The 25560-nt window shown below is 35.6% G+C and overlaps 1 protein-coding gene across 1 annotated transcript; it reads right to left on the reverse strand.

The window, feature by feature from the left end:
- Positions 1-4872: 4872 nt before the first annotated feature.
- Khc (kinesin heavy chain) lies at positions 4873-23849 on the reverse strand. The gene is made up of 20 exons (XM_085957551.1): positions 23550-23849; positions 21510-21681; positions 21266-21409; positions 20952-21095; positions 20736-20860; positions 20397-20650; positions 14968-15076; positions 14718-14852; positions 13834-14006; positions 10884-11073; positions 10419-10568; positions 10189-10329; positions 9695-9868; positions 8898-9052; positions 8575-8676; positions 6849-6966; positions 6175-6399; positions 5498-5612; positions 5107-5211; positions 4873-5015 (listed from the first exon to the last, which is right to left on the reverse strand). Exons 1-20 carry the CDS (start codon positions 23694-23696, stop codon positions 5005-5007), a joined length of 2889 nt encoding a protein of 962 aa, XP_085813677.1. The 5' UTR covers positions 23697-23849; the 3' UTR covers positions 4873-5004.
- Positions 23850-25560: the final 1711 nt, after the last annotated feature.

A 25560-nucleotide genomic window follows, 5' to 3' on the forward strand; every position in this document is an offset into this window, starting at 1 on the left:
GGTGCTACGGTCTCCAGCACGACGCTAGGCGCGGTCAGCTCCGTATGTGGACTGTCTTCGAACACCAGAGGGCTCTCCCGGTTTGATGTTGGAGACAGCACTTCTTCTTCGATAAGGGTTACGTCGGAGTCCGCTTTTTAGTTAACCATTTCTTGGTTGTTCCGGCTCCTGGATCATAAACTTTTATTTAGCGTTCGCGGGCGTAAATTTTATTTCGCGGGTTCGGAAGAATTAATGCGATTCTTCACGCCCCATGTTGCTTGGGCGCCATTGAGATCCCCGGGGTTCCAGCGGCTAGCTCAGGCGTCCATCGAACCCCGGATTCACAAAAAAAAATATTTTCAAACGGTTGGAGTGTAAATAAAACACAGTCCTTCGTGCTCGTAACGTGATATTGTTTATATTTTACATTTTCTTAATTTTTAGTTTTACAAATTATATTTGGGATTTTTACAGTTGTAGTCGTCAGGTCCGTACCTATGGGAAAGGGGACGCTTACTGCCTTTTTTTCTTTTTAAATTTCGCGTACCGACGCCGTTCCAGCAAAAAGGACTCTCGTGATTGGCCAAATTTTATCGCGTGATCTTTGATTCGGCGAATCACGAGCCTGACCCTGGCGCCGGCGCGCGAGGATTTCACGCACAATGCGCGGCAAAATTTATTATATTTAAATCCTTATATTTAGTCTTAAAATTATCTCTTTCATCCATCATCATTTTTACTTTTTAAATTAAAAGGAAATACTTACGTGGTTGAGCAAGGAATCAGATTAGATGTTTTATGAAGCCGTTTCTAGAGGTCAGGGTTACGTTTCGACTTAAGCTACTAAATGATTATTTTACACCGGGAGAAGCCCGCCTGTAACAGGGGTGTATCAGTCAGCATTAATTAACAGCTGATAAACATTTGCAAAAAATTTTGATGATCGGGAGTACCATCCTTCTATTTTATTAGTAAAGCAGTATTACAAACAATAGTCCATTACATGTTGTTCAATAAATTGATAACGGTTTTGTAGGTAAGCCTATAGATGTCGTATTTTGTGAGATGTGATATGATAGGACGTCCATACTGTACTGTGGAACGGAATACGACACAACGTCGCATTTTGGATTAAAACAATGTTTCCTGCTACTTGTGTCACGGTGCGAACATATTTCCATTAGATAGTGTCGTATCTTAAGACTTGAACTCATTTCTATATATCTAAATCGAAAATTTAAAAAATTAAAATTTTAATGTGTCATCAATGTATCACCAACATGTGTCCGCGAATGTGTTAAGTTTGTCTCTCGGACCACAGAACTTAAAATATTTACTAGTTGACCCTTTACAATAAAATTTCTACTCTATTTGTAAAAAGTCTACTGCATTGCATCCCAGCCAGCCTGCATTCTCTGGTGCTTGTATAACACTGTATGCTTCCTTTGTCAACATCTCCGAGGAATAAGAGATAATAGCTGTCGGCTCACTCTGTAGTTTTTTTTTATTGTGGCCAGCACCAAACTTGGCAACACCCATCTAGAGAACTAAATGGTGCTATGCTAAATGTCAGCCACAACATAAAAGTGGATGTTTCTGATAAATAAAGCAGTTCACTGTGGTAGTTGTAGATTGCGTAACAAATTTTCATTTCTATGATGTAAGGCTAAGAGGCCATCCATAGACTGAAACCATATGCGGTTTAGAACCGTGTGCCATGGCTAAACTTATGATTTCTGTTTATGAAAATATATTTTTACTAAGTGTGTAATGGTATAATGGTATAAACGGATATGATAGGACGCTTATAAGATATTTTGTGAAAATATATTTCCATATAAGTTTAGTATGGCAAACGGTTCAAAACCACATGCGGTTTCAGTCTATGGACAGCCTGTAAGACACCCACACCTATTGTACATTTGATACATGTGGAATAATTATGGAAGGGATTCGTTGAAATAAAACAATATTTAAAGTGTGGTTGCAGAAACAGTTTATTGATAAGAAACTGCACAATGTGTATGAGGTGAGATACTGAGCGCCCGACAACCAGAGCTGCCTATGAGGTACTCTCAAAGCCTCCGTAGCGTAAGGCTTAAGGCAAAATTGACAATGCGATGCATATTATATTCATCATAATATATGAATACAAAAAAAATATATTAATATTATTGAATGCGAATATATTAATATGTATACATATTTTTTTATAAATGATATCATGAAAATTTTTTGAAAACTTAAGAGATAAACCTCAATAAAGGCAGTTTTCGAAATGATTGCTCGGTAAAAAAACAAGAGTGCGTTCATAAAATATTAATCCTTTACATACAATCTATATATATTTCAATATTCCTTAATACACCCTTTTTTTTAAGTGTAAAATTAAAATAAAGTAACACTAAGTGAGTTTTCTTTCTGCCTAGTCCTATCGATTTAAATTCGGTGAAGGTTTTCATCGGAAACGAATAGAAAATGAATTGCAGTCTGCCAACGGGTTCAGGCAAGATTGTCTGTTAAAAAGCCTGCTTCTTAACAACGGCAACAAATAAATGTCTGACAAACCGAACATCAAATTTATTACTTATCAAATAAATCGTTTCACTATTTTAAATTGCATCTAAATAATTTACTATTTATATATAACATAAAAATGGTAAAATACATATTATTAACATAGTAAGTAACGCTGTGGCCCGTTCACCGGTTGATGCGCAGGCTTCTCTGAGATTATAAAATAAATACAACTATTAGGGCCCGGCCGCACTTGAAAAATTGCGGAAACGGAATAATCATTGCACCTCCTTTGATTCTCGCAAGACGCGTATAGATGTGAACACGGTAATTCCACAAATCCGCAGCTAGTGTGGCCAGTTACCTGCGGAAGTGTGAAGAACTTTAGACTAAGGGGTATGGCCGGACCCTTACTGTTTTAGATAATGTTACAAAAATCACAAATTGAAAATTAATTTACAAAACATTTATGAATAACGCCGAATAGATCAAAGTGTGCATGCCCGATTGATAAAAATAATATCATTACGACCCGAATTACTGAAATGCATCTAGTCAGAATAATTCTAAATGTGTACAGAAAGGGGTATTAACAAATGCAAACGGTATGTATGAATATTGTAATTTTTGCAGTTGTCAATGTTTTCTTTCTAGCACCTATTATTAAATTTAACGTTCTGGTTATTGATTAACAACTAAATGAATCCGATATATATAGGAATAATATTATCTAAGACTAAGTCACAATGTTACAAAGTAAAACTAAATCATGATTTTATAAATCTTCAAGGTCCTGTTAATAATAATAAAATAAATAACACAGTATAAAAAATACAATATATCGGCCCGCATGAGGCGCGTGAAATCCGCCTCACGTTTCAAATAAAGTCATATTCAGTTATTGCAGCTTTTATAGAATAAAATTATTAATTTATTCCATATTCGAAATCCTTACATGTAGCAAAATAGTAATATTTGGGACAGGCAAATACATTTTTTTAAAGTAATTATATTTATTTATTACGCTAAAATATTATGTAGGTCTCTATTTGGGGTAAAATCCGACACTGACCCGACCCGTAAAATTCAATAATTTATTATCTTTCCAATCGGTATATAAAGACTCTTTTCAATATTTTTATTATAAATATTATAAATAGAAAAGTGAAATTTCAATTGTTATACAAGAATAAATTATTATTACGACACGAATGACATAATTTAGGCGATAAATACAATACATCCATTATCGTATTGCTCCCCAAACGAAAACACAGTTTAGTTTACTTTGTTAAATTTTGGTTAAAGCATGATTGATCATAAAAGAAAAATTATCGACAGCTCTGTTCGCCTCCGTGGAGTCCACCTCTCTCCATAGGTACCGAGGTACGTTGTAAAAATTCATTTTTAAAATATATGTAGATAATTTTTTATATAAAACTCTTCTATACGATAAATATAGATAAAAATAATAAAGCGATTTAATTAAGAGATCTTTGGATGGAGCGGCAAATATTGACGGTGATTTTAAAACAAGCGAAACCAGACGTGAAAGCTGCAATATCCACTAAACATATCATATTGTATTACGCTAAATAAAAGTATAGTGCATTCATCGTTCATCGAGTAATTTGGTGTTTATCTTTGTCCTCGTAATGCAAAGGAAAAACACGGTCGACAGAAGCGTTACACCGACACCAAACTATATTTTGGTTTACGATAACTACGCACGAAGAAATCAAAGAGCTCGCTCGGCCCCGCCTATCCTCTCTCCTTTCTCCCCGTCGCCGCTTTATCACAAACGTCACTCATCATAAACCTAGCAATATCCGTAGAATTTCAATTGTAAAAAAAACGCATGAGCGACGGTTTAATTGTAATATATGAAAGGAGCGGTCATTGTTTCGAAATATATAATGTCTGTCTATGAAAGGAAGCGTGGTACGACTAGGCTTTATTAGATTAAATACATAAAAATACTGCACCATAAAAGCGGTCCGCTTTACAATAAAGAAACGTCCCATTCCCGAGGCTGAAGCGATTCATTTCTTTTACAAGAGATCCTTAAAATTACGATTCAATTAATATTAAATAAATAAAGATCCACTCGAGCCAATGAAAGTAACGAAATAACACTTTTAAAAAGCCCAATATATTTGCGACTCCTTTTCTCCCGAGTATTATAAATACTATCTGACAGTTCACCGATGCGCGATTTAATAGATTAAATAAGTCAGAATCGCAACGCTTTCCCGGACAATCCGTTCGACTTCTTGTTATATTATCCCGCTCGAGAGAAATGACATTTTTGGCAAATAGAAAAACTCTTTCGCTATCTCTCAGGCATGAGTAAATAGATATTCTCACTACAAGGCCAATAAGGGAAACAGATTTTTTAGTAAAGTATATAATGAGACATAGAGGAATATTTTATTATACATTAAGTTAAGATAGTCCGGTTGACATGTGGCGTCTTGACGGCTCACACTCTCCACCGCTGACAATTCAACTCTCGTCTGAAACAAAATATCAACATTAACACTGCAAACTGACAGAAGAATTACCAATCAATGATGAGGATATGTCAATATTGTAAGCAAATATTACCTCTATTGCCCCCCACAATGATAGACTTGCGCTTGTTATCAGGCTGAGTAGGTCGCACCGTACTTCCAGTCACAAGAGGTCCTTGCCCGGCACGAATCGGCTTGGCTGTAACACAATAATATTTATTAGATGTCAATATTGTATTTCATCAATTATTAAAAGACCCATATATCTCTCATCAATTGAAAGATGTACCCTGAATTCAAAGACATCAAAATAGGAAAAACCTTGCATCTTACACAGAACTTTCACAGAAACACGGTAATTGTCATTGATAGTAAGTAAAAACCTAAACATTAAATTTAAATTACTATGACTTAATGACTTATTGTAAATATTGTCAAATAAATCGAAGTAATATGCGATAACACGAGAAATAAATGTTACGTACCTATCTGGGCCTGGGGTCCGAGACGAACTCTACTCTTTTGACGCACTGCCTCTCGGATACGATCCACCTCGTACTGGTAGCGTTTGCGGTCACGCATGGCGCCTTCTTTCGCTTCCTGCAACACAACACAACATCACACATTTTTAAAACCATATCATTGAGTCAAGTTGTAAAATTAGTGAGATAAGTGTAAAACACGTCAGCTTTATTTTACCACCTCTACATATGCAGGACACTTCATGGCAGATGCATATTAAACAATATACAACAGTGATATGTATTAACTTGTCTACAGTTAGATGACTTATGTCAGGAGAGTGCTTCATAAAACTGTTTCCAATTTCATGAGCAGACTCATGCCAATAAAATTGTAATAATAATAACACAAGAAACGAGATGCTGATTGTATTCACATATTATTATTGTTCAGTGACTATTATCATAAAGAGAAAAGGCCACATGACATAATTGAAGGGCGCACCGTTTTCACTTTTTTTCATTCATTTCATTCAATATTTGATAAAAGGATTCAATGCTACACTTCTCGATCTGATCAAACGGTCGGCGGTTGTCGTAGCGTGCTCATGTGATTCGGGTATCAATGGAGCCATTGAGCCATACTGATATATCCTGCCAATTGAATTTATACTATTGATAGAGTAGGAGAAGTGGTAAACCTTGAGTGCGGTCTCGAGCGCCTTGACCCTCTCCATGGTGGCGCGGAGCCTCTTCTCGAGTTTGGGCAGTTCGCAGCGCAGATCGGCGTTGTCCCTCACCAGTTGCTTGTGAACCTTGGTCAGCTGATCCAAGTTGCTCTCCAGGAAACTTATCTTCTGCTTCTGAGCCAGAGAGCCGCCTTCCTCTTCCCCTTCCTCCGAAGTCACAGACTTCTTGATGCGGGCCTTCACAATAAATATAAATAGATGAGTTACATTAGACCTTTTCTTACCAACATATCTCCCTCCAGAAGTATGAATAGTTTCTCGACACTACAACATCAATCTATGTAACAATAATTTCAGGCTGCAGATTAAGGGTCCACACGCTGTCAAAATTCACATGTTGTTTTTTCAATGTGCGTTTGATACAGAATAACGAACTGATGGATTCAGCAAATGGCTAGCGACCATAGTTCATAAAGGTCAAAACATTTTTTTTATAATAATTCGGTTAAAGATTATTTTGACATTTATTTGAGTATAGAATTCTATTAAAATTAAGACAAAAACGAAAGTAACTTTGTGCCTGAGATGTTATTTGGTAAAAATTATTGTCTAAATTGGAAAAAGGAAATTTCTCAATGGTGCAAAAAGCTAGATATTATTTAAGAATGATCAAAGGGTATAATGACCTGCAGATCTTGCACGAAGAGTTTGCGGAGGTTGTGAAGAGTCTGCAACTCCTTGGCCACCGTGTCCTCCAGCCCCTTGAGGTCGGCTCGCGCCTGCTTCTGCCGCTCCACGCTCACTCTGCAGATCCAACACCACAACGTTACTCGATGCCCGTTAAGCCCGACAGGCCCGTACCGCCCCCATCCATATTCAAATCTGCGCTTTACTCTTTTTACTTCGCCCGTAACGTCACGTCGAGCGTTCACCCGATCTTTCCGACTGAAACGCGCGCGCGGGCGCACGGTCGACGCTCTCCGTCTCGCGATAGAGTCTTTCCTTCCGCTCACAGGAGATGAATATGAATTGGAGTCATGTAGGACAAAGTCTAAATAAATAAAAAGTAAACAATAGAACAAAAAATATAAAGAAAAGCGCTCGAAAGAAAAATAGTGTGGAAGCCTACCGGCTGCGGCGCAGAGGTTTTCTGAACACTGTTACAAAAATATTTCTCACCGTCTTCTTTCGTTTCCTTCTAGAGTGACTCGTTTCAAATGAATTACAAAAATATATTTTACAATGTTTGTACAAAACGAAGCGCAAGGCCCGACGCCCGCCTCCATCCCGATTCGACCCTCTTTCCTCCGGACCGTTATGAGTATGCATTTTCCTCGATTGCGGTCACTCGTGCACCCTTTGAATGCACGCCTGTTAACATGACAGTATTTGGCGAGGAATGGTGAACTTGCGCTTCGGCACAATATAATAGACGATTTTTTTTATTAAATAATAAATTTTCATTTCTTAATTTTAATAAAAAAAACAATGAAAGAGGAAAAATGGAAATAAAATGAGGTAAGTACCGCCACCACCTGTCCTTGATGAAATAAAATTCTTTAATTGTTCAAATTAAATGCGTAACAATTAAAAGTATCACAATCGATTATTTCGGAATGCATCCCGATATTATTATCATCGTCGGGGTGAATAAATTATTTTACACAACGCAGTCTTTAAACGTATTGAAACGCCGAGATGGGCTCGCGCGTGCCCCAGAGCTATAAAAATATATTCTCAGATTACGTACCGAAGGAATGAAAAAAAATCTTATTTACAAGCGGCACGCGCAATGAAATTTCTCGACGACGTATGTATTTATGTACAAAATGAATACATTCAATCTTATGGATATCAATTTATCCTAATGATTAACAAATTATTACAAATACCACGATGACATTACTTTTACATTACTATGTTATAACAATCTTACGCAGTAAAAATATATTTTATCTATATAGAAATATTAATACTTTTCATGTAACGAGCGAGCGAAAATGTCTCGAAGATGATGAAGGTACACGTGGAATTGAAGTATGACAGTTGCGGGTGATGTGACGATAATAAAAGAACTAAACCATAATGATGATGTGCGGGCAGCGGTGGGTGATCAAAATCATAGTGACCGAAATGAGCAGGTGGACGTGCAGGGGGTGGATGTGGCAATTGGGGAAGAGGGGGAAGTGGGGCAGGCTTTTGAGGTGGGCCACGAGGGGGGCCAGGTTGAGGCGAGGCCGCGACTTCTCTTTATCAGTTTTCTCAGAGCGCAATTTCTCCGATTCGATCAATTCGGAGTTGACAAAGTCTTTTCGCAACTTGTCCAGGGCGAGCTTAAAGCGGGCGCACGAGTCGGGACAGAGGGGCGAGGGGGCGCGGAAGAGGGCGTCGCCCAGGCGGGGCGCCACTGACATGAGCTCCTGCAGCTTGGCCGACTTGTCCGCCTCGTCCTGCTTGATCTTGTCGAAGTCTCCCTGCAACTGCTCCCGGGCGAGTTCCAGCTTCTGATTTTGCCTGAAAGCAGTAATATAGTCATGTTATCTTCAACTTTGCTAAAATTAAAGTCTATTAAACATTTCTTGTAATTTAAAATGTATCAGCGCAATAAGTAGCAAGTTTTCTGTGAATATCGACTAAATTACATAAGAGTTCTTTACATTGAGTGCAAAATATGATGAATCATGACAGAAATCAATTTGTGATACGGTAAGCATACAGTATAAAGGTATACTGACTCTTTGATGTTGTTGGCAGTGGCACTGGCAGCATGCAACTCATCACGCAGTGCAGCCAGCTGGGCGTGGTGGGCAGCGCGCAATTCACACACCTGCTGTTCCAGTGCTGCTCGCACTTCTCCAGCCACCTGTCTCTCCGCACCCGCTGCTGACACCTGAAAATGCACATGTTTATTATTATAGTCTTCATAAAGTATGTATTATGGCCTCAAAGTGGCAAATAGAATGACAATTTAAAATTCATTCACATTTCAAAGTCAACAGATTCGAAAGTTTACTATTCTATTTACAACGTGAGTAGTGCCCTTTTCTGAAGATTTCATGTGTCATTACATAAATTGTGTCAACTGCGTTCCGCAAATGAAAACAGATTTTCCACACAAAAACTGAGGTATAAAGGCAATACTGTCCAGGACCCGGAAGTGAGTCTAAAGTCTGCCGCCAAAAATATTGGCCTTCACTCTACTATTAAAATATTGAACAATTTTTGAATTAAAACACACACCCCATGGTTTAAAAGATGCAGTACTTATATCAACTTTTTTTAGAAAGAAAAATTTCATGTTTTTCTTACAATCCCGACATAGCAATATGTAGTATCCTACATTAAAATTCACGTTTGTGTTTTCTACAAGAAAACAAATCAATAAGTGTATCGTGTACACGAGTACTCTCTCATTTGTGATGACCCATGTTCACCCAAGTTTTTTGCAAGATAAAAATTCACATTCATATACCAATTTTAATTTGTACATTACAGCGGTGTAATAGTTTACGAAGGAAGGAAACAGGTTGACCTGGTTGGCAGCCTTGAGTTTGGCGCACTCATCCCTGAGAGCATCGGCGAGGTCCTCGAGGGTCCTCTTCTTGGCGTCCGCCTCCCGCACCGCCTCGGCCAGCGACCGCGCCCGCGCGTCCTGCTGGCTTACTTGCAGCCGCCATTCTGCCAGCTCCTTCTCGTACTCCGCCACCTGTACATAGGTCCATAGTACATAACACAGTTCAATATATAATTTACATTAGGAACTCATTCAATGATGAAATTATAAGAATCAGGTGTTTCATTATGAAGCTCATATTTTAGATGCATGAATACAACAGACAAAAAAGTCATTCCGAATTCAGATGCCGTCTGAAAGAATGTAGCAAATTTGACGACCAGGCAACATTATTCCAATCGACACATATTCGCTTCGGAATTGTAATGTGTTTTCTCACTTCCACCATCTGGTATTTAGAAAGAACCGGTGAAAGTATAACAGATGACCCACAGTTTTAAAATAAAACAAACCTTTTTGTTGGAGTCGGCGTTGGAAGTCTCAAGTCCCTGGCAGCGATGCGCCATATTCTTCACCTCGCTTTTCATTTTGCTAATGTAGAGACGCGCCACCGTGAACTCCTCTTCCAACTTCCCAGCGCTCTCAGCGTTTATCTGTACACACACACGTGGCATTATTGCACAATCATACAAATAAAATGAATGTATTTCAGATAGATGCGAAGCTGATTCAATCCGATTACCTTCATTTCGTTGTCCGCTCCACCAATAGCGCTGCCGATATCTCCCAGATCCTTAAGGAGGTTGGATAACATCTCTGCGATGCGCTTCTTCTGGTGCGCCGACATGTCGCGCACCTGTTGCAGTTCGCTTGACGTCGTGTTCAAAGAAGACTGAAATGTGAAACGACAAAAGATTGATGAAACGGGGAGAAGCGAGCAGACTGAACTACCATAATAATATTAAGATGTAGGTTATATTATAACCTTCATCTTTTACACTCAATAGCAATTCTATATTGTTTTTTGAACAGTAGAATTGATAACTATAGGTTAATTAATTTTCTCAGAACTGGCAGTGTTGTTTATCGGTGTCAGAGATCTACCTAAAGAAAACATCTCAAAGCACAAGTAAACCTGCACTATGAAAGAAATTACAGCTAATAAGAGCTCCATCTGAAACAGGTGAAGTCGATTGATCAGATGTACCTGTTTGTGGAGAAGGTCCTCTTGTATCTGCTCGCATTCTTTATTCTTTGCGTCCACCTCCTGGCTCTTCTGGTCGTAGTTGACAGCCAACTCCTCGAGCGCTTGAAGCACCTCCTTCACCTCCTCCTTGGCGGACTCATTCTCCTGCTGAATGCGGTTCATCTCTCCCTGCAGAGACTCATAGTCGCGCCTGTATAACATTTCCCTCATCATTACACTATTATCAACTTTCACTGCCACACTCATATCGCATCCATCTATCACGTTAAAAAGTTGCTGTCGGTTTCAATTGATCCACATCAAATTACACAACGAAAGAAATCCTAGATTTTCAGTATTAAAAGAAGTTATTTCTTTCAACAAAAAATTGAATCCTTCGGCTGACAGTTTCAAAATGCAAACTTACTTCATTTATTATAATTGTTACAATATTGCTGTAAAAGATTGCCTTCATCCTTCAGCCTCCATCACTGCCTTGGCAGCTGCGATATAGTAACATTCAAATGGAATTCAATATGACTCAGTTCGAAATGAGCGACAAGTACAACCAGTCTATATGTCGAGTATGACACTACTCTTAAAGTCATACTGTCATCGTCTTCTATCATAATCTCAAAGTTCGCTAATTTTAACATTGAATATTTTAGAATACGCAGCTATTTTAAGCATGAGTGAGTTTTACTATGAAGATTGCAGGGATTCAGAAATAGGAAAGTGCCCTAGTTTTAGGTTAAAATTCTCCCATTGACATTGTCAAATGAAAAAATTAATCTTCATTTGATATTTACACCCTTTTGAAATGCAAATGTTGCTAGACTTAATGAGTAAAGAGTCACTAGATCTCCAAATATGAACGTCTCGGAATAGTATATAAAAAACCAGAGGAAGAATAATGCGATCACAAGTGGGTTTAACTCTTTTACTCCCAGCTGATTTAGCCTAGCATATGCGAAAACTCCCAAGCGTTTTTTGACAAAAAATCGTCGATTTAGTTTTTTTAAATAACTAATTCTACACATGTTTTAAAAATTTGAAACTTTTTTTGTGTGTTCTCAATGGTGTATAAAGCAATAATAAGTAATAATATTAAAAGTTTACATCAATAAAACAAAAGAAAAAAATAATGTATCAATATTTATTTAGAAATGAACGGATAAAACTATGTTTGAACAACAAAACAAGTGTGACAACATTTTTTTATTTATAATTGATATATCAAATTGTATAATATAATCTATCCTTATGTAGTAACAGAAAAAAAAATAAACATATTATTATTTCTCTATGAAATAGAATTTTTATAAAGTAATCAAAAAAAATCGTATAGTGTCAAGGTATTCAAGAATATTATTCAATTCACAAAATCGCAAGAGAATTCGATACAGTATCGAGGACTAACTGAAATGGGAATGAAGTAATTTCAAAAAATAAGTCTCAAAGCACTAAATCATTTATAATAATATTTATATTCATGTATTTTTTCACCATCTTACCAAAAGTACAGTGGCATCCATTGTTAGTTCAAAAATTACAAAATTCATTTTGTAATGTGATATATGAATCATAAAACAACTAAAAGAAATATCAGAATTTAAAATGTGTCATAAAAATAATGTTTTATTATTTTTATGACCCTCTTTGGTCTCAAGTTCGACAGCAGAGCAATTATGACTTGTGAATTAATAGATTATGACATAATTATAAATAAAGCCTACACTAAAATAAATGTTACTCACACCCAACACACAGTGAATATAAAAGTGCGGCCACACCGGCAACAAGTCGCGCGACAACTCGTTAAATTTTACGATAATTATCATAATTGCTTAAGAAATTTTACGATAATTATCATGCTTATCGTAAAATTTAACGAGTTGTCGCGCGACTTGTTTTCGGTGTGGACCCGGCATTATGCTTTGTCTACACGAGACGAAATATGACAGGAAAAAATTTGGAATAAATCGTAAATTTGGTTCCAAACTTTCGGCCGATGGATCGGCCCAGATGGAGTTTTCGCATAGGTATGGTGGGCCGAAATATCGGCCGAATAGGAGTAAAAGGGTTAAGTGGGCTGTTATCAAAGATGTACAGAATGCAGAGTTTTCAACACTTAGAATAGACTTCTGGACTTAGATCAGTTAAAAAAAATTGTATTTGCTCATCTCACTGTCCACATCAGTGTTTCTCAACCAACTTGAATTAACGACACATTTGAAAACTAATTAGGATTTCGCAAAACATCAAAATTGTTGAATTAAAATGTTTTAGTTGAAATGATAACAAATTTGCAGTTATTAGTTTTCGAAAAAAAAAATTTCAAGTTCATGGTCCACATTATTATATGTATGTGAATAATCATTATCAAACATGCAGCATATCAAAATATTTTGAAAAGTTATAACCGATGAGCAGATTTTTGCTTTTATGTACCATAAATGGATGTTAGCCACTTGCTCAACCTATTAGATCCATACTCTGGTCAAAACGCACATTGAAAAACAACACGTGAATTTGATAGACCTGGTATTCAAACCCGGAACGCACATTATAAGCCAACTTGGTAACAGCTTGGTCATCGTATAAAAAAAATCTGTTAATACAGTCTCCACTCTCTGCGATCAATGAGCACTTAGAATACTGACTGTACTGAATTAAAAAAGCTACGCACCGGACAGACATAAGGAAATTTTCCAACAAACTGTAATGTCATTTTTCACATTAGTTTTAAGGAGTACTTGGTATTACATAATATATGTGCTTTTGGTAAAATTATAAATATTTAGAATGTCAATCTACCTACTTTTACTTCAGGTTGTAAAATATATGCATTGCTTTTTAAAAAATACCAAGCCAGTGTGCTCCTATTTGGCTCCTCGGTCTCAAAAATTTTCTGATCCTTAGCCATTAATATAGACTATAGGATATAAAAATGGCAAATGTAAAGGCGTACCTGGTGCAAGCGATGAGCTCCTCCTGCTCCATCATCTGCTCCTTGAGCTTCTCTACCAGCTGTGACTGCTGGTTGATCTCTTCGTCTTTCTCATCCAGCTGTTGGTAGAGCGCCTCCAGTTTGGCCGCGTCCACATCGCCGCCCGGCACCGCCACCGCCGGAACTTCTTGCACCTGACGATTATTCAATTAACAGTTCCTTATTCAATTTCGAAATGGTCTAATTATTACTCTCATTCTTGTGTATGCATTGCATGTGTGGGTATATTGTATACACTGACATTTTACATAATAATAGCGCCTGGATGGATTTACTTGCACCAATATTGTGTATTTTAAATAATCGCGATAATAACACATAAAAGTGCTGTCTCGCCAATCTCATTCTTCAAGCGAGACGTGATGTTATCGTAATATGGTACTGTTTGAAAGGTCGTAAAAATCGGTTAAGCCCAAAATAAGTCTGCACGGTTTAATTCTTTTTTTACCAGCAGGTTCGGTATCGTTCTACTGCATAGGCGCAGATATTGCACGGACCAATTGTCGCGTGAAAATTCAGTTGAACTTTTTTGATTCTTGCATGCAATCTTGCATTTTATTTTGTTATGGCATCGTCAGCAGTAAATCCATGGACATGTAAACGGGGTAGAAATAGGAGCAATTGTGTTATAATGATATTAAATGTTCAATATTGAAAATTTCACATTATTTTTTTCCAGTTTATTTACATGAGAATGCCCTGCTAATGCTAATACTATACCGATGGTATTTTGTGACGAATTTTTATCTCACATCCTTATCCTGGCGTTAACTAAAAAAGTTTTACTCATACTCTCAAACGTAAGACAGGCATATTGTAGGTATATAATAGTATACTAGCATTACCGGTATGATAGGCTTCTCTTCGATGACGGAGGTGACGGGAGTGACAGCTTCCACTTCTTGGAGATTGACTTGTTCGTCTGGATTGACAGTCTCTCCCTGGCGCCATCTGCTCAACTCCGCCTCCAGCTTCTCCACCTGTCAATTCAGAAAATATCATTATAAACCATCTATCATACCGCATAAGACATGATATAATTAATCATTAGAATATTCAATGTTTTTGGGCAGAATGAGAATGAGGTGTAATCACCTTTCCCTTGAGACGGCCGACCTTCTCCTTCTCTCGTTCGTATCGTCGCTTCCATTCTTCGGCGGTGAGCTCCTCATTGACGCACACCACGTTCTTCACAGTCTTGGCTCTGCAAAACGTCAGAAAACATTTCAGCGGTCAAGGCATTAGCAATTCATAATTTTGAAGAAAATTCGGTTCAACTGGGTGAATTAACTGAAACACAATATCTTTATTAGGAACAATTTATTCCAGTTGAGAGGGGTGGAGGTAGACCGTAAAGGTTCAATAGAAATAGTGCACTAAACTATGTCCATCATATTTAATTTTTTTCACTTTCATTGAACAAAGAATACAGTTTGCAGATGGTGATGGTTAGTTTATAAAATTAAAATTAAACCCTGCCTAAACCAAACCATAATACTTTAGGTATGTTATGGTCAATCCGACAAAAATGGTTCATACTTTTTCAGTCATACTTATTTGTTTTCTTTGAATTAAGAATATTACAGATGGTGTTAGTTTTTTTTTAATTCATTAGACCCCATACCAAACCATAATTGATTAAAAAAAAACCTATTTATAAACATATAACATTATGTATGGTTTAATGGCATAATTAAAAAGAAAAGAAAATAAATATTTTTTGACTATTATTTAGTATGACTTGTATAAGGCAGGGTTTAAGGTGAAGCCTTTGGCTCAATTTACGATGAATTGTGACTTCAACGCCATCTAAAGGCGTTTTACCATGAATTTCTAAAAATCATTACTAAAAACTTTGGTCGATCGCAACCAGATGGCAATAAAATCTAAAATAAAATATTGAGTGTCACCACATATTAAAAATCATAAGATTGATAAAAATGCATTTAAATTTATTATATATTTACTTACCTATGTAAAAATATTTACAATAAATATTTACCCCATAAAATATTTACAATTCTGACATGTCTATTTGATTTGATTTAAAGTGTTTATGATTTTTTCATTTTGTTTACCGTAGTTTTTTTACACTGGCAATAAAGGGTAACCTGTCCAGTTAATGAACCAGATTTTTTTACGTTGTCAATACTAATATAAATATTTTTCTACAGTAAAGTTTATTTATAGTAGTGAATGAACATTTAAGTTCAAATGTTTATAAGATTGAGTTTAATCTTGAACAATTGACAATTACATTGAATTTCTAAGGGTGAAATAAAAAAAGGAAATTAAATGAATAGCAAAACAAATGCCATTCGAAATATTATTAAACAAAATAAGGAATATACAGTCGTACTTGGTTATTACGAGGAAGGTTGGACCGGCTGAATTTGCTCGTTATAAGCGGTACTCGTTATATCAGAGAATAGGTATTTTTATTGTCGGCGAAAACAACAATTAGACACTTAACTAGTGTCATAAACGTAATCCGTCCCCGGCGGCATCTTGTCCGATCGGATTTTATTGCTTAGGGTCGAAATGTTTTTAAACGATCAACACATTAACAGTATTTTAGCTCGGTATATCCGATAAGTTTCTCGTTATAACAGTGAAAAAAATGTAAGGAGAAAATCATATACCAAATGTCAAAGATTGTTTCCTCATTACATCCGAGATCTCGCTATGTCCGAGATTGTAATAACCGAGTTCGACTGTAGTTATAATAATTATGACATAGTCGATATATAGACATCCCAATTCGTTTCGTTTCAACCATGTCCGATCCTAATGGGATCATATGGGCCTCCAGAGAGTAGAAGGTTGGTATTAACTAACTAACTATATCCGAGATAAAAATAAAGTAAGACACGCAACGAATTGAATAAAAAAGAAGTTGGAAGTAAGAAAAAACGTAAATAAACATGGGAACAAATCTTGATAAGCAAACCCAAGGACAAAATAAGTGACAAATTTAAAAAAAATTGTAAAACATAAGAAAAAAATTTTGAATTTGAGGTAAGTGCACCACTGATTACATAATATTCTAAGAAAAAGACAGAACGTTATTTCTTTGAAAAAATCTAATGTCGATTTTAACGAAAATGCAAGATAAAATAAAAGATAGTTATATTTCTTTTACCTATGTTATGTAAGTGAAATGGATTTGGAGATATAAAAAGAAACCTTTTTGGCCCAGTGGTTTCTAGGTGTGGACTTTTGTAATTCCCTGAAGATCTCGAATAAATAATTAAAAATCATCAACACCTATACCATATTCCTAGGTATCTACTATGATTGAAAAATAGATCTTAATTTTTTGTATTTATGATTGCTTCGTAAAAAAACGATATTTACGGCTTTATGATGTGGCAGATAAATGAGCAACTAAATAGTGCTCCAAATATTATGAAAAGTCCAACTATCAAAGCATCACGGCATAAAATTAGTAATACTACGGTTATACACAATTTATTGTACCTACCTATTGTTATAATTTTCTTAGTTCATTTAATCGTTGTTTTAATTTAATTTATTTGAATTCAAATTCATCTCTTATGTGTTCATTCACTGAATTGTTTACCCTAGCGTAGCCCTAGCATAGCGTATATTCTTTACTATTTTAGCATACTAAATTATCAACCTCCACTTTTTGATAGGACGACAGACAGTTATAATAGGCACGTAGATAATAATTTTAAGGCCGTAGACAGTAATGAACGTTCGATGGCCCAAATATAGTACAATAGTATGTATGTAATTAAAGTTAGGGTACAAGTCGGTTATCCTGGATACAGCGGCAAACACATTTTGAAAATAACCAATATACTAGATTATTTGTTAGGATTACCTAACCTAACCTAATCTAACTTAATCTAACCTAAACTAACCCAAACTAACAAATAATCCAGTATATCGGCTATTTTCAAAATGTGTTTGCCCCTGTATCCAGGATAAACATATAGAACAAAAGTTAGTGAAGTGGAAGTTTGTCGAGGCTGTTTTGATCGGGTTAATTTGTCTTTGAATAATATTGTGACTAGCAATTTTAACAATTCTTATTATTTTTAACATTGTATATTGTTCATAATTTTCGCGACTACCACGTGAATAGACGATTTTTTTTTACTTATAACATTTTAAACACTTAACATAAATAGGGATAAATTGTACAGTCACTAGACAAAGATTAAATTTGATGTATGTCAGAAGTATCTTAGGCATTTTCGCTCGTATGCTTTCTTTATATTATTATGAAACTATATTTATTTTAAAATCGCTTTATAAAAGGTAGGTACGTCAAAACAGTAATAAATATCTGAAATAATTACACAACACTATTTCAGAAAGTGGAGGTTGTTATATGTAGTCCATTGACATATTATGCTCCAATATTGCAAACAAAATATTATTGACAGCAGAATTAACAGAGTGCTTGTCTTCGTACCTGGCGAACCTTTATTTTCAATGTATGTGTGTGTGTATTTTTTAATCTATGCAAGTATTGTTTCAAAAATGGTTCGATTTATTTCCGCGTTAGCAGCACATGTCGATCAAGTCTTGTCAAATATTCATTTTATTTACAATCGATTCGTTAATATACAAAAATACAAGATTAAATTTAAATAACTGGCCTAAAAATTAATAAATAATATTTTTAATAGAAACGCTAAGCGTTTTTCGTAATTTTCTGCGTTTAAACCGAGATTTTTCGATTTTAATTACATGCTTTCTAACCTCTAAATCGATGTTTTTTAAATTTGAAAAAAAAGATATAAGGATATAATAAATTCCAATTTCCGTTTAGCGTTTCCCTAGGTAATAGATTTTCGTACATTTTTATAGTAATTTTGATAATAAAACTTACATAATTCATTCTTGCCACCCGATATAAATGTACCAAATTTGACACGTATTTTTGGAATACAGAACTCCACGATACTTTTTAATTTTTTATTTTATTTTTCTCATTACTTTTGAATATATATTTACCGATTAATAAACCTTTCTAGCTATTTTTCGATAACAACTTTACCTAGAGACATCACCTTAATTGAATTTTAAAAGCTAACAAACACTATCTACACATTGCAGGCTTAGTTCAATGAAAACAAATACCGACAAAGTTAGTGTGCACTATTTATATCAGATCTTAACAGCCTACCTCCACCCTCACTTCTACACATCATCGCGGTACTCGCACTTCAATGGGAGAGACAGATGGAGAAGACGAATGTCATAATTAACCTAGACTTATATATTTTTGCCGACACATTATCTCAGGAACCATCTCCATAACTAAATTACCCCTCCATTTCATATACACATCTATGCCCACCCCGCATTCATCTTTTCATACGACAGCGCTTGTGACGTTTCAAACCAGAATATAAAAATTGCAATTTAGTTTTCACCATTTAAAATTTAAATATGAACCCAATTAAACAGTACCTATGTATATAAGTAAAATAAGTATAGATAATAAATTTCCATCAAAATTATCACAAAATAATAATAATATCATCAATTGCATCTGCATTGATTTTGAGTTTAATGAAATCTTTAATTGAGAACAGTGTCATGTAATAAATTATATTAACCTGTATATTTTATACAGCCCATAAATAATCACAAAAGTTGCCGTAAAAGATAATTCAACCTTGAATAATATTATAATAATAGAAACTGAATCAGAATAGTTAATAAGTTATCAAAAATGATCCATTATATTAGAAATAACTGATAATAATAGACTTAGTAGATCCACCATTCAGAAGTATTAGAGACTAAACAACTGTCATCAGCAGTCATCACTATAAATATAGGTGACCTCATTAAGTGGAGAGAAAAAACATGATTCAATGCAGGATAATATTACTTGGTTGTCTCTTTTGGATTTAAGGCTATTTTGAATACTCTTTCACCTCATAAAAGCAAGAGATGACCATATCAATCAAAGCAAAAAATATAATTTTAATTGTCACATAATCATTGTTCTGATACTAAAGCCAAAATAAAATAGAAGAATATTACTAGAAATAATTTATGTCTCTAATTTTCATTCAAAGTTCATTAATTATCGCAATAGCCATGCCATATTCAGGTTATGTAGATAAAGAGAAGGGTGTTATGTAATATCAACCCACAAAATGTCCACTCCCCATTGGTAAGTGATTAAGTACATTGAGAAGTGAATTATTTCATGATATAATAATAATTATGTCACTGGTATAGGTGTAAAATTAAATAGCATAGTGCCGCATATTTTGGCTGCTATCCTGTCCATCCCATTTACAAGTCGACAAAGAAAATATGTTATGTATACTGCACTTCCATGGGTAGACAATTGAATTTTAGTATGTTTGAAGTTATGAATATTGGTGTTTATTTAACTTTTATTTATGTCTTGCACCTTAAACTACGTTCTAGGCTTACAAACTTCCTTTGTAGCTTGCTCCAAGTGCTTAGAGTGCGTTTTTAAGTTAATTGTAGTGTTTTGATAGCATGGTACATAATAAATTTACCTTTTTCCAAAGTCCAGAGTGGATTTGGTTTCAGATTCGTTGAATGAAGCGGGAGAGCAACATATGACAATAGTAGTCCTAGCGTTGCCTCCCAGAGACTCTTGCAGGATGCGGGTGAGCTTGGAGTCTCGGTAAGGAATGTGTGTCTTGTTTCCATCGGCCAGAGCGGAAATAACATTACCGAGGGCCGACAGGGATTTGTTGATATTCTTCGCCTCGTCCAGCACCGTTCCTTCGGCACCAGTTTTCGATACCTGTCAACACGTTTACAATGAGACCGCATTCTTCCATATAAAATATTAAAAAATAATGATTGAATGGATAAATTGGCAAGCATACTTTTTCAGAACCGGCTAAATCCACAAGATATAACTTTCCGGATAACTTTTTTTGGTTTTCCAAATTCTCTTGTTTGACATTTATAAGAAATACAGAGTGAGATCTAGAAGAATGTTCATTCATATCTGGAAAAGAAATCAAATTATATTAAATTTGTTAAATCATAATAACATTCTTAAATATTCACCCCGAGTATAACATGAAAATGCTACTGACTTGTGACAGCAATATGCCGATTAGATTTTCCTTCTTCTATAACTTCGAAGACTTCTTCGGGGCTAGAGACGAAGCGTTCGGTCGCGCCTTTCACGAAAGGAACCCGATTTTTATCTTCGTGTACACTTAAATTCACCTTTGACACTAAAAGAATAACACAAGAGAACATCAACATTTGCAAAAAGAAAACTGCCCTGTCGCTAATCAAGCATTCATTCATTATGCACGAACGATTTCAAGCAGATATTTGACATGTTTTAGTTAGTTAGTCTCTGTTGGATTTGCACAATTGATTTAATACAGTGGGTGCTTACCATCGAGAAGGTCTCTAATTTTATCCATGTAGATTTCAAAATATGAAACTTTGATGTGAAACTCTAGATTTTCTTCCATTGCATAAATGTGATTAAAGATGTCATTTACGATTCGTGGAATGATTCCCTGCTTTCCCGGGTCGCCTATAAATAAAAAAATATTTTATAAGATTTTCAATACACTTTTACACAATAATTTGTTTTCGAGATCTAAATAATGGGTTATGATAAAATGTTTTATTACCCATGACACCCTCCATGGTATGTGTCTTTCCTGAACTGGTTTGACCATAGGCGAATATGGTCCCATTGTACCCGGCCAACACGTCGGATACAATACTCTTGGCCGCTTCATTATAAACTTTCTCTTGAGTAGCATTCGGTTTAAAAACTTTATCAAATAAATAGACTTTTCCCTGTAAAAGAAAAAGGAAATCATATAAGCATTTCACAGAGGAACGGTACAGATTCTACTCAGCGAGATAACAGTAAAAGAAGAAGACCGGAGTGTGTGTGTAAATGTGCAGTGAAAACGGCAATGGGTTGGCATGTTGCTCGGTGATGAAGAACTTACAGATCGCAGGGCCAAACTAAAAGATACCGATTTGATGAAATGGGAGGAGGAATCAAACTAATGACTGAAAGGAGATAGGGAACTACACGGTAGCGTTCGACTGAACACAATAATCACAGTGTATTCTGTGATGTGGTGTAACTACTAATACTAATTAATATATACGATTAATTAATAGATGTAGCCGATATGAATATGATAACTATATCTCAAGTAAATCACAATGCAACTGTTGGCAGTCATACCGAAAGAGCAAAACCGTGACAATGGGTCTACAATGAAAAACAATTTGGTAAATGTGCCGCAGATGCCCACATGAGTTTTTATAACTTTCTTTTTAGACCAAACCAAACCAAACCAAACCAAACCAAACCTAACCTAACCTACCTAACCTAACCAACCTAATATAACCTTAGTGTGTGATAATGATGCATAAAAATGTATGAAAATTTCAAATTTTAAATTAACAATAATTATTGGATCGAAAAGCATCTGCGCTGACAGAAAAGGGTATTTATTATAATTGTCTACATGGAATAAACTGTTGTCGTAAAAAAATTATAAAAACTCATGCGGGCATCTGCGGCATAATTACAAACAATTTAAGTGAAGACGTCATTGCATGTGCAATAAAAGGTTGTTTAATTAAAAAACAGGTATTCATAAAAATACCTGTTATACAAAAATATCCATTAATGTGCTTCCTTCGAAGACATTTTTAGATTTTGATAGTCTGTTCATGGAGACCATAGAAACAGGAAGATACGGAAAGGAAAAGGAACAGGGAAGTGATAAATTGTGATTATTGAGTAATTTATGGTTGTGTAGATGTTTCCGTGTAACACTGGTGTACTGGAACTAAGATAGGAATTCATCTAACTATGTATCTACCCTAAAATACATATTGTGAATTTATGTTATTTTTTTTTACTTTATAATAATAATGCTAAAAAGATAATATCAACCAAGAAGTGTTAGTCAAGAATAATCAATATAATATATATTTTTTTCATAATTGAACCGTCCTCGCATCTTCAGAATAAAAAAGACATTATAAGTAGTAATTTTATAGTACCTACTCCATATCATTATTGTAGTTTAAAACACCTTGTTTTGAGTCAAAAAACCAAACCAAAATTTAACACAACCTTCTTATTTTTTAGTTACAGTAGGTTAAGTTAAGTTTTGGTTTTTTATGTTACTAAAACAGGCTAGGTAGTTATTTGAATGTAGTTTTCATATAAAATGCATTGACACAGTATGTAACTCAATCCGTAATACTTAATCATAGCACCCTCACTCTAGAAGAGTACTTAGCATACAGGGGAAAAAATCATTCGGAAAATAAATATTTCATATTTTGAAGTGCAATACTTGCAATATGACAGTCCATCGGGGACTGTGTGCCTATTAAGATTTGTTTTCAAAATGTTGAGATGGGTCAAGGTCATTGTACCGAATTTTCATTTTTATTGATTTTGTGTGCTCCATGACGTTTCCGCCAGACATAATGGAGACATAACGGGACGCCTCGACTACAATAAGAACTTTACTTTCTACTTAACGAGATCAAGTTCATTACCCTTTCTATGAGCTCAACAGTAAAATAGCCGAAATTACGTGCCCGTAGATCGATAATCGGTTCGAGAAAATGACACTGGGAGGAGCGATGACAATACGACGCAAATCGCGATAAATTCCAAGACTCACCCCTATAGATATACAATTGTCATCTGGGCCGGAAGGAAATTTCACAACAAATCTCGAGCCAGCCTTTTCCTCTGAATCATTGAGCGGCCGAAACCTGCACACGACTCTAATACTGTCTTCGGCTGCAATTTCTCGTTCACCCGACATATTGAACTAGTCACTTACACTTATATATGTATAAATAATAATTTATAAATTAATTTGGAACTTAAAACCTCGGTTGAATGCACGAAAAATGGTTTTTCATTTCGCACCACCACTTAACACTACATGTAAACCAAAATGTCTTCCATCTGTCTTGACATGGTAACTACGGGTATAATGTTGCCACTTTATAAACTTAATTGCAGGCGATTCTATTTTTTGCAGCCTCTTCTGACTTCATAGCAATTCATTTTTACCATCCTCATTCTTAATTGAGCATAATAATGGATTGCCCTAAATATAAGGTACCTAGCAAAGAGAATTGGCTGGTTGGTGAAAGAAAGAGGACTATTTAGTGATTCCGTGGCTCGCATCAGATGCACGATGGGCGCGCGCCTCACGCGCTTGCATTCTGAGGATCGGATGAAGGAATCAATATTCAATTCCATATACAATATCTATGCTTTTCGGTTGTTTCCTAGTGGCTGAGAATTATCACTCTTAATACAACTTTTTTTAAACGACCAATATAAATATTAATTAGGTGGCTAATTAAACGTTCATATTAATTAAAGTGATAACAAATTAATAATATCCGCCTGTCCAACAATTTATATCCGAAATACGTGGGTGGCATAAGCGATAACTTATTATCCACCAATATTTCGGGATGCAGTCTGTCTATAGTACGCCGCGCCGAGGCCTTATTGGCTTCAGATAAAGATAATGCTTCAAATACACTCTATGACAATCGGTCACATATATGTCAAAAAACCCGTTTCTTATGTTGGCGTACTGTGTCACAGACTGTAAATACGATGTCTGACTGTCACATATATGTCAAACGATCTATGACAGCCTTCTATGTCATAGATTTTAAACACCTCGGTAATTTTGTGTGACACTCGTTCCATGTCTGTGACATCTATGCCAAACATGTTGTCATATATTATTGTTTATGTGTCATAGATCGCGCGGGAAGTGTTTTTTCTGTCTTCAATTTCAAAAAATTTCCATACAAAATCATAATCTTCAAGTCTAGTGGCTCCGTGCGTAGTAGATCTACCACCCCAAAGTCACCCCCTGAGGTTAAATACCTAACTGGGACTTTTAGTTTTGAACAGCGGTTCTTCAACGGAGGCCCTGATTTTTTTTTCGAACTTTTATTTTATTGGCCATCGGTTTCCAAAGCTTCTTCGTGACGGCTCCGTGCGCTTTGTAATAATAATTGTATAAAATTGGCGACAGCTTTGTTTGAATTATATGAACTTTGATAAATTGTGAACAATTATGAACTTGGACCTTGACTTGACTTTGTGTAGGTAACTAAATAATAATTAATTCTGTGTATCAATAAACAACCCTTTGACTATAATTAAACTAAAACTTGTTAATCAAGTGTGAATGTGGACAATATAAGGACTTAATTAATTTTCGACGAGTTTCATTTGAAGCCCCTTCATGAATACTCCAATCCAAGAGACCACTGCCTGCTCTCCTACATCGACGAACTTCCACTCCCACCCTCAGAGCTAGCCGAGAGATTCGGAGGCACCTCATCAGGCACCCACCTGGAATAGACGATTTTACGCATACGGGTGTCTTTTTTTTATAATCGGCTCAACCTTTAACAATAATGCATCGAAATCTTCCAGCGACAAGCGTACGAAATTTGTATACATTGCCGTATCCTCAGCTCTTAGCTCTCTTATTAAATTACTGTAGCATTCGAGTCTCCCGTCTTGCAATCCACTCACGCACCCAAACTCTTCTGCGTCTTGGCTTTTTATTGTCTACCAACAATAATTAATATGCCGCGATTGCCGCGGCAGTAGCTCCATCCGCCGGCATTATAATATGATATGGA

Source organism: Rhyacophila brunnea, unplaced genomic scaffold (assembly GCF_057557595.1).
Source record: "Rhyacophila brunnea isolate RB1 unplaced genomic scaffold, BYU_Rbru_1.0 scaffold_7, whole genome shotgun sequence".
Lineage (NCBI taxonomy): Eukaryota > Metazoa > Arthropoda > Insecta > Trichoptera > Rhyacophilidae > Rhyacophila > Rhyacophila brunnea.

Coding starts and splice junctions, on each gene's coding strand:
- Khc (XM_085957551.1), bottom strand. CDS start 23,696: ATGTCGGGTGAACGAGAAATTGCAGCCGAAGACAGTATTAGAGTCGTG. Junction 20,861..20,951: donor TCGGCATATTGCTGTCACAA/GTCAGTAGCATT, acceptor TTTCTTTTCCAG/ATATGAATGAACATTCTTCT. Junction 9,053..9,694: donor AACTCAAGGCTGCCAACCAG/GTCAACCTGTTT, acceptor GTGCATTTTCAG/GTGTCAGCAGCGGGTGCGGA.